This window comes from Cetorhinus maximus, chromosome 15 (assembly GCF_964194155.1).
Source record: "Cetorhinus maximus chromosome 15, sCetMax3.hap1.1, whole genome shotgun sequence".
NCBI classification, from domain to species: Eukaryota; Metazoa; Chordata; class Chondrichthyes; order Lamniformes; family Cetorhinidae; genus Cetorhinus; species Cetorhinus maximus.
Window position 1 is genome coordinate 21,121,762 of NC_135893.1, and position 16,425 is coordinate 21,138,186.

Sequence of the window (16,425 nt, forward strand, 5' to 3'; positions counted from 1 at the left end):
ATTTGCATCTGTTCCATACTAGCCATCGCACAATAAAAAACATACACAACGAGAGTCAGTCTCTGATCAAAATTCACAAGAGACTCCAATCTGCAAAGTTCCCTCATCAAGCAATAATTATACTCCAACTGCCCTTAAGCCTTGTTTACTTAACGACAGGCTGGTGCATTGTGCATTACATGACAGGGCACTACAGGTCTTGCAATTTGCAAATCAGACCCCGCATCGCATGTGTTGTGAGCAATGCCCAAGGAGCTCAGCTAATTTTAATTAAAGCAATAAAAAATACTCACTGCATTAAAATGGTTGAAATCATTTTACCTAAATCACGGATAATCTCCTTCACCATGAATTTGAGCATTCCACGGCTGTGTTCTGGGTGAAGAAAAGCCAAGAATTCCTCTTCATTCAGGAGATGGTCTGCTGGAGGTTCATCAGCCTGAAACCACCGATCTTTCAGGTTATCCAGGACTTCCTGAGCTGCGAGCCAACAAAAGCACAATTTACTAAACATAGTTTTTAAGGAAGACTTTCCACTGGGGGACCCAAAATGAATGCATTGACTAACAGAACATTTCCAGGTTCATGTTCAGGGGATAAAGTTAGTGCGCCATCCGACACCATGCTTAGTACTTTTGTTGGATAATTCAACTTGGGTTTTTATGGAATTAGCATTCCCCTCATTGTTAGTTTTTCAAATAATAACATCTTAGACAGTACAATTAAGGTGTGCCCGTCAGTTGCAACAGCCACTCCCAGTGCTCTAGAAATCAACAGTAGAGTGGTTCCAGTGCCTGGACTGCTATACGTAATGCGTGCTGGGCCTATGTGCTCACCTTGTCACACAGGAGGAGGTCAGCTCATTCCCACATTTAGTAGGACCTCACAGTACCCAACACCCTTAGACATGGGTGAGTTGCAAGGCTGAGGGTTTAATGTTTGAGTACCAGCAGCTGTTAAAGGGCTGCCCGTAGAACTGAGACTGTTTTCTGAGCAAAGAGGAGAAAAATAAGTCGGTTGGGGAAGCCGGCTCCGTTTGCGGATTGCGGAAGGTGCTAGAATGAAGGGTTGCTTTAACTGCACGGAAATGGAGTCGCACACAATAAAACCAGAATGTGACCTATTCAGTTTTGGCAATGCTATGAGTCCAGCTGTAAACCTACATTCAGGCCCATTTTTAATTTTTTTTTAAATGGAAATTTTTATTGCTAAATTGATATGAAGATCACAGTAATCCTCCGTTGGCGATCGCAGAGGATTTACAATAATTTCCTCTACTCCTCTCTGTAACGAATAGGGGGCCTTGTGGAGCAGTGGGTAGCGTCCCTGCCTCTGAGCCAGAAGCTCCGGGTTCGAGTCCCACTCCAGGATTCAATGGCCACAGGAGGCGCATTCACAAAGCAGCCAAACAGATTTGACGATCAACCTGGAAACCCTGCCATCACGCTTATGACAGGCAGTAAGAGTGGGAGAGACTGCTGGTAAGCCATGTTTGATGTGGAGTGGTGCCTCGCAAGCTGTAGCCTCTGACTTCAGGCTAGTGACCTGTTCCAGGAAAAATAAACTATGGAAAGCACGTGCTTTGTTTGCCTCAGGTGCCTCTAGATGTGGGAAGCCTTCTAAGTGTAAGTCTCCATAATGAATCTCTTGGATCCTTTACAGGGACACTGCAAAGTGTTATCATTGTGCATTAGGATTGGAGTCCAGAACCGCGTGCTTTTTGCATTTTGGCATCAATTACTAGTTTTTACAGTCACGACTGGCAACTTTGAATAAATACATGCGGCCAGTCTGCGAAAGGTTGAAAAAATTAAACAGACCAAGGGCAGAATTTTACGGCCCTGTTTCAGTGGGGACGGGGCCGTTATAAATCCCATTGACGACAGCGGGAACGTAAAATCCCGCGGTCGTAAAGTTCTGCCCCAAGAGTGCCTTTCCTGACCAAGAGTTTCCTTTCCAGTCACTTCCCCGACTGACCTGGGTTCACTGCACGAATACGGCAATGATACGTACCAACCAGGTTGCCAGTTACCTTATGATAATAAAACTAGAGAAGCTGTGCAGCACACACAACTTGGTGGTGAGGTTGAAATTTGTTTAATCATCATGCCAGTTGGCCACATGAAATAATAAAGAACGCCCACCAAATCAGTTAACACAATTATAAAGGAAGCATATGGCTAAATGTCAGCTCAAAGAAGTACCAAATCTCTGGTAAAGATCCAAAAGATGAAAAACTAAAGTTTAGAAAGCAAAGTCAGGGGTTCTCATCACCATCTGGTTCACTAATGCTCTATAGGGAAGGGAATCTGCCATCCTTACCTGGTCTGGCCTACATGTGACTCCAGACCCGCAGCAATATGGTTGACTCTTAACTGTTCTCTGAGATGGCCTAGCAAGCCATTCAGTCCTTCCTACTTTAAGGGTCAAAAAAGTAGTAGGTAGTAGTTACTAGCCCAGATTTTCCAACCTATTATGCTGGCTGATGGTAGCCTGTTTAAATGCCCTGTCCAATTCTCTGCCATTATTTCCAGTGTATTTAAACAGTGCAAGTGCTAGGGTCCCATTTTTCATCACTGCCACCTCATTACAATCAGCAGTGGTCAAATCTGTAGAAAATTGTGAGGTAATACAGAACAACTAAAAATGGATATTAGATATTCACTTGCGTTGCCATAGCCTTCAAGGCTATGGGCTATGCGCTACAAAATGGGATTAGTATAGCCAGATCTTTGTTGACTGGCGCGGACACAACGTGCTGAATGGCCTCCTTCTGTGCTGTAAACGTCTGAGTCTATGAGTCTATAAAGCAGGTGCTTTACAAACATATGAACATACTAAATAGGAGCAGAAGTAGGCCATTCGGGCCCTCAAACCTGCTCCGCCATTCAAAAAGATCATGGCTGATCTGTTTGTGTTGAGTTCCACATTCCCATCTACCCTTGATAACCTTTGATACCCTTGCCTAACAAGAATCTATCTACCTCTGCCTTAAAAATATTCAGTGACCCTGCCTCCACTGCCTTCTGAGGCGGAGAGTTCCAAAGTCGCACAACCTTCCGAGAGAAAAAAAATCTCATCTCTGTTCTATAATGCCAACCCCTAATATTAAAACAGTGCCCCCTAGTTGTGGATTCACCCACAACAGGAAGCATCCTTTCCACGTGCTCCTTGGCAAGACCATTCAGGATCTTATGTACTTCAATCAAATCACCCCTCACACTTCTAAACTCCAGTGGAAACAAGCCCAGCTTATCCTTATAAGACAACCCACTCATTCCAGGTATCAATCTAGTAAACCTCCTCTGAACCACCTCCAAAGCATTTACATCCTTCCTTAAATAAGGAGACCAAAACTGCACGTAGTGTTCGAGATGTGGCCCCACCAATGCCCTGTGTAACTGAAGCATAAGATTCTTAACTTTATGTTCAATTCCTCTTGTAATAAAGGAGAGCATTCCATTAGCCTTCTTAATTACATGCTGTACCGGCATAATATCTTTTTGTGACTCATGCACGAGAACACCTAGATCCCTCTGTACCTCGGAATTCTGCTGTCGTTCTCTATTTAAATAATACTCTGCTTTTTTATTCTTCCTGCTAAAGTGAACAACTTTACATTTTCCCACATTATAAATCTGCTAAATTTTTTGCCCACTTACTCAACTTACCTATATCCATCTGCAAACTCCTTATGTCTTCTTCACAAGATACTTCCCTACCTATCTTTGTCTCATCTGCAAATTTAGCTACCATGTCTTCACTCCCCTCATCTAAGTCATTGATGTAAATTGTAAAAAGTTGAGGTCCCAGCACAGACCCTTGTGGGACTCCACTCGTCACATCCTGCCAATCAGACAAAGACCCATTTATGCATACTCTCTGTTTTCTGCCAGCCAGCCAATCTTCTATTCAGGCTAACATGTTACCCCCTAGACTATGAGCTTCTATTTTCTGCAATAACCATTGATGTGGTGCCTTATCAAATGATTTCTGGAAACCACGTTCACAGGAAGCTTATTTCCTGGCCACTTCTGGGCATTTATTTTACGACTAACAAGTGTTTTATATTTTATCTTTTGTGTTTTCTGTTCTTTGTTTCCATTTTGAGCACCCACCCCTGCCAAATCAAAGGGGCTTCCCATTGAGAATATTGTTTTTTGGAGCAGAAATAACAGAGGGAGGACAAAGAGGTTGGGCAGCCCATGAGGCACCCGGCACCCACCTGAAATACAGAACACCAGGATCACCATGCTCCTATCCTTCCTGAGTCAGAATCAGTGCTTGGGGAGACCACGCTTTGTGAAGGAAGCCAGCAGACTCTGCAACCCCACAAGTCCAAGTCCATCACAGGTAAACAAAAAAATCGCCATGGATTTTTATGCAACAAGAAGCATTTAAATCTACCATTGGGAACATCAGTAATATTAATCAATTAGCTGTGCACAGAATGCGGGGAGATGTGGCACAGTGGTAATGTCACTGGACCGGCAATCCAGAGGCCCAGGCTAATACCCTGGGGACATGGGTCCAAATGGCAGCTGGTGGAGTTTAAACTCAATTCATAACATTTGGAATTAGTTTCATGGTCACCATTACTGAGACTATCAGTGTAAAAACCCATCTGGTTCACTAATGCCCTTTAGGGAGGGAACTCTGCCATCCTTACCGGGTCTGGCTTACATGTGACTCCAGACCCACAGCAATGTGGATGACTCTTAACTGCCCTCTGAAATGGCCTAACAAGCCATTCAGTTCAAGGGCAGATGGGGATGGGCAACAAATGCTGACCTTGCCAGTGATGCCCACATCCATGAAAGAATACATTTTTTAAAAAGATGCAGATTTAGGTTACTCCCTACAGCCATGGCTGGAGACACCTCAGCACTTTCCCAGGATAACAGCTGAGCACCATAATGAGTAAATCCATTCTCATACCCATGCCATTATGGAGACTATAAGACGTAGGAGCAGAAGTAGGCCATTCGGCCCATCAAATCTGCTCCACCATTCAATGAGATAATGGCTGATCTGATAATCCTCAAATCCATTTTCCTGTCTTTTCCCCATAACCCTTGATTCCCTTACTGATTAAAAATCTGTCTATTCAGCCTTGAATATACTTAACGACCCAGCCTCTACAGCCCTCTGTGGTAAAGAATTCCACTGATTCACTACCCTCTGACAGAAGAAATTCCTCCTCATCTCTGTTTTAAATGGGCGCCCCCTTACTCTGAGATTATACCCTCTGGTCCTAGACTCTCCCACAAGGGGAAACAACCTCTCAGCATCTACCCTGTCAAGCCCCCTAAGAATCTTATATGTTTCAATAAGGTCACCCCTCATTCTTCTAAACTCCAATGAGTACTGGCCCAACCTACTCAACCTCTCCTCATAAGAAAATACCTCCATACCCAGGATCAACCTAGTGAACCTTCTCTGGACTGCCTCCAATGCCAGTATATCTTTCCTTAGATAAGGGGACCAAAATTGTTCATAGTATTCTAGGTGTGGTCTAACTTGTGCCTTGTATAGTTTAAGCAAGACTTCCCTATTTTTACACTCCATTCCCTTTGAAGTAAAGGCCAACATTCCATTTGCCTTCCCTATTATCTGCTGAACTTGTATGTTAGCTTTTTGGGATTCATGCACAAGGACCCCCAAATCCCTCTGTGTTGCAGCCTTCTGCAGTCTTTCTCCATTTAAATAATATTCAGCTCCTCTATTCTTCCTGCATAACCTCACATTTTCCCACATTATATTCCATCTGCCAAGTTTTTGCCCACTCGTTTAACCTGTCTATATCCCTCTGTAAACTCCTTGTGTCATCTTCACCACTTGCCTTCTCACCTATTTTTGTGTCAGCTACAAACTTGTCGATAGTACATTCACTTCCCTCATCTAAATCATTAATATATATTGTAAATATTTGTGTCCCCAGCACTGATCCCTGTCGCACTCCACTAGTTACAGCTTGCCATCCCGAAAATGCCCCCCTTATCCCAACTCTCTGTTTTCTATTAGTAAGCCAATCCTCTATTGAAGCTAATATACTACCCCAACACTATAGGCTCTTATCTTATTAAGTAGCCTTATGTGTCTCCATATCGAAAGACTTTTGGAAATCCAAATATGTTACATCTACTGGTTCCCCTTTATCTATCCTGCTTGTTACATCCTCAAAGAATTCTAATAAATTTATTAGGCATGATTTCCCCTTTATGAAGCCATGCTGACTCTGCTTGATTAGATTATGTATTTCTAAATGTTCTGCTATTACGCCCTTTATGACAGACTCCAATGACAGATGTAAGCTAACTGGCCTATAGTTACCTGTTTTTTATCTCCCTCCCTTTTTGAATAAGGATGTTACATCGGCTGTTCTCCAATCCTCTGGGACTTTTCCAGAATCTAGGGATTCTTGGAAGATTACTACCAGTGCATCCACTATCTCTGTAACTACTTCCTTTAATATCCTAGGATGCAACCCATCAGGTCCAGAGGACTTATCAGCCTTTAGCCCCATTAATTTCCCCACCACCCTTTCCTTCCTGCCGGTCCTTTCGAAAAGTCACATACCCCTGAATATTAAGTTCCCAGCCATGATCTCCTTGTAACCACGTCTCCATAATGGCTATAAGATCATACCCATTAACCTCTATTTTTGCTGTTAATTCATTTATTCTGTTCCAAACACAATGCGCATTTAAGTAAAGGGCCATTAATTTTGACTTTCTACCTATTGGCTGCTTTTTATGATGTTTGTACACTCTGTCCCTTCCTGTCACACTCTGGGTGTCATTACCTAAATAGCTGCCCTGCAAGGCTGCCATGTCCTTTTGCTTTGTAAGCCTACGTATCCCCTTTCCAGAACCCTCCCCACCTCTATTTAGTTTAAAGCCCTCTCTACAGCCCTAGTTATTTGGTTTGCCAGGACACAGATTCCAGCATGGTTCAAGTGAAGCCTGTCCCACTGGAACAGCTCCCTTCTACCCCAGTAATGGTGCCAGTGCCCCATGAACTGAATCCCATTCCTCCCACACCAATCTCTGAGCCACGCATTTAACTCCTTGACTTTATTTACCCTATGCCAGTTTGCCTGTGGCTCAGGCACTAATCCTGAGATTATTACCTTGGAGGTTCTGCTTTTTAATTTAGCTCCTAACTGTTCAAATTCTTTCAGCAGAACCTCCTTTATAGTCTTATCAATGTTGTTGGTACCAACGTGGATGACGACAACTGGATCCCTGCCCTTCCACTCCAAGTTCCTCCCTAGCCCTGAGGAGATGTCCTTAACCCTGGCACCGGACAGGCAACACAGCCTTCGGGACTCATGCTCATTGCTTCACAAAACAGTATCTATCCCCCTAATTATACTGTCTCCTACCACTACTACACTTCCATTTCCTCCACCCACTTGAATGGCTCCCTGTGCTGTGGTCAGTTTGCTCATCCTCCCCTGCAGCCCCCACTCCCGTCCACACAGCTTGAAGAACCTTGTAACTGTTGGACAGATGCAGGGGCCAAGGCTCCTCGAGCTCTATCCCCGAGTCCCCATACCTGCCTTCTCTGCGGTCACACCCTCCTGTCCCTGATCACAAACCAAATTTGAAGTACGTAATCTGAGGGGTGTGACTGCCTCCTGGAGCAAAGTGTCCAGGTAACTTTCCCCCTCCCTGATGTGGCGCAATGTCTGCAGCTCGGACTCCAGCTCCTCAACTTGGATCCGAAGTTCCTCGAGCTGCAAACACTTGGTACAGATGTGTTCGCTCTGGATCACCTTGGTGTCCAGCAGCTCCCACATGCTCAGCAGCAACACATCACCTGTCCTGCCATCATTATTGTATTTTGTTCAATTTATCAATTGATTACTCTAGTATCCCTGGTCTTTATACTTTATTGTAATTTTTTTTATATACACACCAGTATCGGCCTTATACTTAACAAGCTAGCTTTAAGAAAAAGAACAAAAAAAGACTAGAGATCTAAACACAAATTAAAGACCTTACTTTTACTATAAAGACTAGAAATACTCACCAATCCTACTCACCAATCAGCTGCTCTCTGCGCTCTTTTCCCTCTCATGCTCTTTATTGGTTTCACACCTTTCTCTCACTCTCTCACTGTTAAAGGCTCCTCTTGCACTCGCTCCCTGTAAATGACCATGCTGCTTCTCTCACACTCTCTCCCTGTAAATGACCACGCTGTTTCTCTCTCATTCTCTTGCTGTAAATGACCACGCTGTCTCTCTCTCATTCTCTCGCTGTAAGTGACCACGCTGTCTCTCTCATTCTCTCGCTGTAAACGACCACACTGTCTCTCTCTCATTCTCTCGCTGTAAATGACCACGCTGTCTCTCTCTCATTCTCTCGCTGTAAGTGACCACGCTGTCTCTCTCTCATTCTCTCGCTGTAAATGACCACGCTGTTTCTCTTACACTCTCTCAATGTAAATGACCACGCTGTTTCTCTCACATTCTCTCAATGTAAATGACCACACTGTTTCTCTCTCACTCTGTAACTGACCACACTGTTTCTCTCCCACTCTCACTCAACTGACCACACTGTTTCTCTCCCACTCTCACTCAACTGACCACGCTGTTTCTCTCACACGCTCTCACTGTAAATGACCACGTTGTTTCTCTCACAATCTCCCACTGTAAATGACCATGCTGTTTCTCTCTCACTCTCTCACTGTAAATGACCATGCTGTTTCTCTCTCTCTCTCACTGTAAATGATCACGCTTCTTATCTCACTGTAAATGACCACGCTGTTTCTCTCTCTCTGTAACTGACCATGCTGTTTCTCTCACACTCTCTCACTGTAAATGACCATGCTGCTTCTCTCTCTCTGTAACTGACCACGTTGCTCCTCTCATACACTCTCAATGTAAATGACCACGCTGTATCTCTCACTGTAAATGAGCATACGACTGAAATGTTGAAGTGCCTGTATCAGTCTGAGCAAGCAACGTTATGAGGGAATGCTGCATTGTCAGAGGCACCATTATTTAATGAGGCCTCACCCAGTCCATCATTCAAATAGATGTGAATGATCCCATGGAATGATCTGAAGAACAGGAGTTCACTTGGTGTCCTGGCCCATATTCTTCCTTTAACCAACAGCACTACAACAGGTTGGCTGGTTAATCACCGCATTTGATGCCTCTGCCGCCCTGCTGAGAGCTGAGAGAGAGGCTAGCACAGTGGTAATGTCACTGGACTAGTAATCCAGAGTCCAGGCTAATGCTCCAGGGACACAACTCCCACCATGGCAGCTGGTGGAACTTAAATTCAATTAATAAAAAAATCTGGAATTGAAAGCTAGTCTCAGTAATAATGACCATGAAACTGCTATCAATCGTCATAAAAAACCCCCATCTGGTTCACTAGTGTCCTTTTGGAGAAGGAAATCTGCCACCCTTACCTGGTCTGGCCTACATGTGGTTGACCCACAGCAATGTGGTTGACTCTTAACTGCTTTCTGAGATGGCCTAGCAAACCATTCAGTACAAGGGCAATTAGGGATGAGCAACAAATGCTGGCCTTGCCATCGACACCCACGTCCCATGAAAGAATAAACAAAAAAATTGACTTCCGCATTTCTCTACATTGCAACAGTCAGTGTATTTCAAATGCAATTCATTGGCTGTAAAATGGGATGCTGGGGATGTCAAAGATGCTATATAAATGCAGGATCTTCTCTGCAATGAAGAGCTCCAAGGGTCACTGCTGTGTGCTGCCTGGTGTACAATTTTGACTCACAAAAGAGGCCTCATTATAAAGCCCCTGGAAGAGGAAGGCAGCAGCAGACAGTCTTGGGCTGCTGTTTGATAGCCAGCAGTGACTGGAGAATAAGCAAGAAAGCAGGGGGTTTGAGTGCAGGAAATGCAAAACGTTATCTGCTGAGTATATATCTAAGAAAGCTTGGGATGCTTTGTTATATCAAAGGGCAGAATAAAGGTGTAGATGGTGACGCAGTGAAAGGTCCCATTCCGTGGATAATTATCGTTTCAGTTAAAAGACGAGTAAAGCCTGTTGGTGATGTTGCTCTGACACTGGGAACATTTCTCAGGTCTCTGGAATTTCTCTGAATCAGTCAGGAAAATTTGATTACTATGAAGTAATGCTCCTGTGAACATGGCACCGTGGATTTTCAGTTCCTATTCGAAGTCCATTTACGTTTCATTCCTTTCATTTCACCAATTCAGTTCTGAGTATTCAGAGACACAAACTCCCCCATTGGTGATAATCCCCTTACCTTGTAGTTATGCTGCATATGAACAGAACAACGTACATCTGTGTAACATTCCTGGCACGGAGAGCAAATATGGTGAGGAGACAATTCAGCTCCTGTACCCAGATTCTCTCATCATGGTACCCAACTGTAGTTTTTTTTTTTATTATTCATTCATGGGATGTGGGCATTGCTGGCTAGGCTAGTATTTATTGCCCATCCTTAATTGCCTTTGAGAAGGTGGTGGTGAGCTGCCTTCTTGAGCCGCTGCAGTCCATGTGATGTGGGTACACCCACAGTGCTGTCAGGGAGGAAGTTCCAGGAATTTGACCCAGCGAGAGAGAAGGAACGGTGATATATTTCCAGGTCAGGATGGTGAGTGACTTGGAGGGGAACTTCCAGGTGGTGGTGTTCTCATGCATTTGCTGCCCTTGTCTTTCTAGGTGATAGTGATCGTAGATTTGGAAGGCGCTGTCCAAGGAGCCTTGGTGAGTTCCTGCAGTGCATTTTGTAGATGGTACACACTGCTGGCACTGTACGTCGATGGTGGAGGGAGTGAATGTTTGTGGATGGGTTGCCAATCAAGCGGGCTGCTTTGTCCTGGATGGTGTCAAGCTTCTTGACACCATCCAGGCAAGTGGGGGATAATTCCATTACACTCCTGACTTGTACTTTGTAGATGTGGACAGGGTTTGGGAAGTTAGAATGTGAATTACTCTCTGTAGAATTCCCAGTCTCTGACCTGCTCTTGTAGCCAATGTTTACATAGCTGGTCTAGTTCAATTTCTGATCAATGGTAACCCAATGGTTGATATTGGGAGACTCAGGGATGGTAATGCCATTGAATGTCAAGGGTTTACCATTCATTGTTTGAATAACCAAAGTTTTTTTATCTCCATTACCTGGACTGATATTAATGACTTATTTCAAACATCTGAAATAAGTCATATAAGCCAAAAGTTCTTCATGATGCAGCGTACAGCGCATTTGGAGACCATTCAGCCCATCTTGTCAGTACTGGTTCTTTGGAAAAGGGTTATCCAATTCGTCCTGTGACCCCATTCTTGCCCCATAGTCCTGTGACTCGCCAAGCCTCCTTCCACAGCACCTTCCAAACCCGCGGCCTCTACCAACTAGGAAAAGGGCAGCAGATGTATGGGAACACCACCATCTTCAAGTTCTCCCTCCAAGCCAATCACCACCTTAACTTGGAAACATGTCGCCTTCACTTTCGCTGGATCAAAATCCTGGAACTCCCTCCCTAACAGCACTGTGGGCATACCTACACCACATGGCCTGCAGCAATTCAAGGCGGTGGCTCATCACCACCTTCTCAAGGGCAACTAGGGATGGGCAATAAATGTTGACCTTGCCAGCGAGGCCCACATCCCATGAAAGAATTTTTTTAAAAAAATCATATTTCCTTTTCAAGTTTAGATCCAATTCCCTGATACACATTTCAAATTTATTCTTCAATAATTTCTATTGATGTCCTTGGAATATGAGATCATTTATTACTCTCATTAAATTAGACAGAGTCATTTATGACACAGGAGGCCATTCAGCCCACTGAGTTCATGCTGGCTCCCTGCAGAGCAATCCAGTCAGCCCCATTCCCCTGCTCGATCCCCATAGCCCTACAACTTTATTTCTTTCAAATGTCCGTCCAATTTCCTTTTGAAATCATTGACTGTTTCTGTTTCCACCACCCTCGTGGTCACTGGTTGTGTAAAAAAGCTTCTTCCTCACATTCCCCTGCATCTCTTGCCCAAAATCTTAAACCTGTGACCCCTCGTCCTTCTACCAGATGCTTTTCCCTGTCATAATCTCTTAGGCCTCTATCAAATCTGCCTTCAATCTCCTTTGCTCCAAGGAGGACAATCCCAGACTTTCTAGCCTAACCTTGTAACTAACCCACCCCATCCCTAGAACCACTCTGGTAAATCTCCTCTGCACCCTGTCAAGGACCTTCATATCCTTCCTGAAGGGTGGTCACCAGAACTGGATGTAAAGTTCTAGCTGGTGCCTAACCAGAGATTTATAAAGATTCAGCATGACTTCTCTGCTTTTGTACTCGATGCCTCTATTTGTGAAGCCCAGGACCCCAAATGCTTTGCTAACTACTCTCAATATGTCCTGTTGTCTTCAAAGATCGATGCACATGCGCCCTCAGGTCCCTCTGCCTCTACATACTCTTGAGAATTATGCCATTAAGTCTTTATTGCCTCTTCCTATTCCTTCTTACAAAATACATCACCTCGCACTCCTCTGTATTCAATTCCATCTGCCACTTGTCTGCCCATTCTGCTAGTCTATCTATGTCCTATTGTAGGTGATTCATATCGTCCTCAATCTTCCAAGTTTGGTATTATTAGCAAATTTTGAAATGTTACCCTGTATTCCAAGATCCAAGTCATTTATATATAGCAACAAAGCAGTGGTTCTAGCACTGACCCTTGGGGAACACCACCGTCTCCCACTCTCTCGTCTGTAGAACAACCATCTACCACGACTTGTTGCTTTCTATCATTAAGCCAATTTTTTTAACCAATTGGATAACTGGCCTCAATTTTGTTAATGAGCCTTTCGTATGGTGCTTTGTTAAGCGCTTTCTAAAAACCCATATAGACAACATTCACCTCATCTCATTCCCTTCACCAAACCTCTCTGTTACTTCATCAAAAAAAATCAATTATATGTGGAAAAATGAGTCTAACATCAATGACTGGGGAAAAATTGAAACTATTCTGAGCAGTAAACTTGAAGGTTAGCTAAGGGACAAGAATCAGGTGAACTACCAACTGTCAAAAGGGGAAGATCATGCCTGAATGACAAACAATTTTTTGAGGAAATGACAGTGCAAAAGCTACACAACACATTTTTGCAAGATCCTCGATAAAACCCCTCCTGAAAGCAATAGAATTTTAGAAAAGCCTCGTCTTGAGTAACAGTAAACTGAAGGAAGGGGAGCATCAGGGACATCAAGATGGAGGGATGAGATAACTAACTGGAATGTCCCATGACTTGATGACGGAGCCCTTACTGTTTCTAACCTACAATAACCACCATTTCAGAAATTCGGAAACCAAACAATGGCTGCTCAAATTCTCAGATGATACTAAACTAGGGGACAGAGTCCAGACAGAGGAAAGAACCACGGACCTACACAAAATCTCAAAGAGGCAGATGAAGCTCAAAGAGGGCAACTGCAAATTTTTGGTCACCATTTAGTGGCAAGAGACAAAGCAGAATTACCAAGCTCCTTACCCACCACTTTCAATCCCACTGTTCCACAGAACCAATACCCTCATTCTACCCTTTCCTCCATGTTGCAGGTTTCAAGCATGCACTAGATACTTTTCTTAGGCTCCTTATCACTGATCTTTCCCACAATTAGTCCCTATGTCCCTTTTGCTTGTTTCATATCTTCACACCCACTTCTTTCCCTTTGGGGAATAGTGGGGAAGTGTTGGAAGGGCTGGCAGACTGATTAGCAGCTTGTTGAATGCTTCTTCCGTGGCCAACAAGTCCTCGAGTGGGACTTGAACGTGGAGCTCCTGACTCAGAGGCATGGGCATCACAACACCTTCTATGCTGCATATGACCAAGAGTTTACCATTACTGGCAAATAACTTGTCCATGATAATGTGACTTGGACGTAAAGCACCGAAATGATTTATTTCACCATTATGAAGAGAATGGAGTAATATTTGCAGTAAATCTAATTGCAGTACAACCAAATTTCAGTAACACTCCTCGAACAAAGAAAATAACAAAAGGTGCCACACTGTCCTAGCCAGTGGGCGAAATATTTCCTTTTCTGGCCAATTTCCTTTTCTGGTTGTATCTTAAGGAGGCCTTAGGCCCATCTATCTCTCTCAGCCGATGTTCTAGAACTGTCGACTGTGTGCGTCCATCATTTTACAACCTAGTTGGACACAGAAGACAAAAGGATTAATCAGCAATGCTCCATCACCTCTCAGTGTCTGAGGGTTGGCCAGCTAAACTGACTGTCGGCCTTATGGATACAGCTCTCAGCTAAACAACCTCATGCTGAGGATGGACAAATTTGTTCCTTGCAACACTTGGTTTTGTGAATGCCAACTGGGCGTTAGAGGGTAGATGATGGCCTAGTGTTAATGTCAGTTGACTAGTAATCCAGACACTCAGGTTAACGCTCTGGGGACAAGGGTTCAAATCCCACTTTGGCAACTGGTGGAATTCAAATTCAATTAATAAATCTGGAATACAAAGCTAGCCTCAGTAATTGTGACCATGACAACTATCAACGACCGTTGTAAAAACCCATCTGGTTCACTCTTGTCCTTTAGGGAAGGAAATCTGCCATGCTTACCTACATGTGACTCCAGGTCCACAGCAATGTGGTTGACTCTTAACTGCCCCATGAAATGGCCTAACAAGCCACTCAGTGCAGGGGCAATAAGGGATGGGCAACAAATGCTGGCCCTGCCAGTGATGCCTACATCCCAGCAAAAAATTAAAAAAGACTGGAGATGCTGGAATACGGCACACTGTCTACCTGCCCCTCCCATTACCCAGCTCTCAAAGAAAACTGTTTCAAAGACTGGATCATTAACCTCCAGGGGAGTTCCTTAATATCCCTGGCCTCTCTACACCTCCGTCAAGGTAGGAGAATAATGTTGATCCATTGGAGTTAATCCCTAAGGGAGCAACATCATTCTTCTGCCTAATAATAGAGTTTTTAGAAAGTCAAATTCGGGTGTTAATCCCCAAATCCCTGAATGTGACTTCCCATCAAAAACGGCATCATCACTTAAATAACAAAACTAGAGGCAAATTTAAATTATTTTATTATAGATTATACCAGGCTATTTCTTTGAGCAAGTGGTCAAAATTGCCGTCCCTATGTATAATCCTCTTGAGGTGCAAAGAGATCCGGGAATCCAAGTAAACAAATTATTAAAACACATCCAAAGTGCAAAAGCAGAAAGGATAATGGAATATTGGCCTCGGGGGAGCTGGACTACGGAAGCAACGCTTCAGTTGTATAAAGACTTGGTTAAACCCCATCTGGAATATGGCGTTCAGTTTCGGGTACTGTACCTGAGGAAGGATATACTAACTTCAAAGCAGGTACAGGGCAAATCCACCAGTATGATTAGCATGGCAATAATTATCCACACATTGATAACATACAGGACTATTTGAGGCATGTTTTTAATGGAGAGCGTGCTGGCAAAAAAACAATGCCTGGAAGTCCTGTGTGCAAGGAATCCCAGCAGCATAATCGCATGCAACAGTTTGATTCTTATGCTGTGCTTTTTGGCACAAACAGGGAATGGGCTAAATAGAACAGCACAAAGCCATAGGATTGGGAGAGGTGAACCTATAATGTACTGAGACAGTGGCTTAGTAAATACTCACAATGCTCAGCTCACAAACAAACCCTTAAGTGGAACAGTAGGTATTTTCAATTTTCTGACATCAAAATTTAACCCCATCAGTGGTGGATTAGGCAGCACAAAAAGTTCCCCAGATGTAAATAACAAATACCTACCTGGCATTTCAGATCAAAATGTTTCCATTGTTTTACAGGCAAAAATTGCTGACTTCGAAGTGATGTTTGGAGACAAAACTGATAACATCTCTAATGTGACCATAATTACCTTTTCATGAGGGGGCGCTCGGGTTTTCTGCAACATTTAGCTTCATGGGCTTGCAAAGAGAAAAGTAAACAGGAAGCACAGTAGGTTTCAGAAGGTCCGGTGTCCTTTTTTTAAAAGGTTAAGATGAATGGATCATTTTTTTGCTTCACATTGAACCTTTCCACCCCTGCTAAGCGCACTTCCACAGATGCTGACCGCCCTCCAATGGCCCCATTCTCCATGCACGTGGGTGGACAGCAAGGCTGCTCAACCACTAGAGGCATCACAACAGTGCCTGATCCAGTTCTAATCACGGTCCACATGCATTTTCCAACAGGAGTCACAGGACGGCATTCAGGAGTGGGAATCCTGGCTGATATTATTATTTTTTAAAAAATGCGAAACCAGTTCACATTAAAGGGGCCCATGATCCCGAACAACTCCTCTCACCCTGCTAGGTAACAGAGACAGAAGGCAAATTACCTGCTCCCAAACCTCTATGAATGCTATGTCTTAACCGAAGGCCATTAGGTACACAATAGCAGTTTAGGCTGATTGAACT

The 16,425-nt window shown here is 43.8% G+C and overlaps 1 protein-coding gene across 2 annotated transcripts in view; it reads right to left on the reverse strand.

Annotated features, from left to right (window-relative positions):
* The window catches only part of sdf4 (stromal cell derived factor 4), a 78,408-nt gene that overhangs the window by 16,400 nt on the left and 45,583 nt on the right, over positions 1-16,425 (reverse strand). The window contains exon 4 of one of the 2 annotated variants that reach the window (XM_078558058.1): positions 322-480. The exons of the other annotated variant lie outside the window; for it this stretch is intronic. Within the exon in view, the coding sequence (XP_078414184.1) occupies positions 322-480 (159 nt within the window). The remainder of the gene's footprint in view (positions 1-321; positions 481-16,425) is intronic. 2 annotated transcript variants of the gene reach the window in all.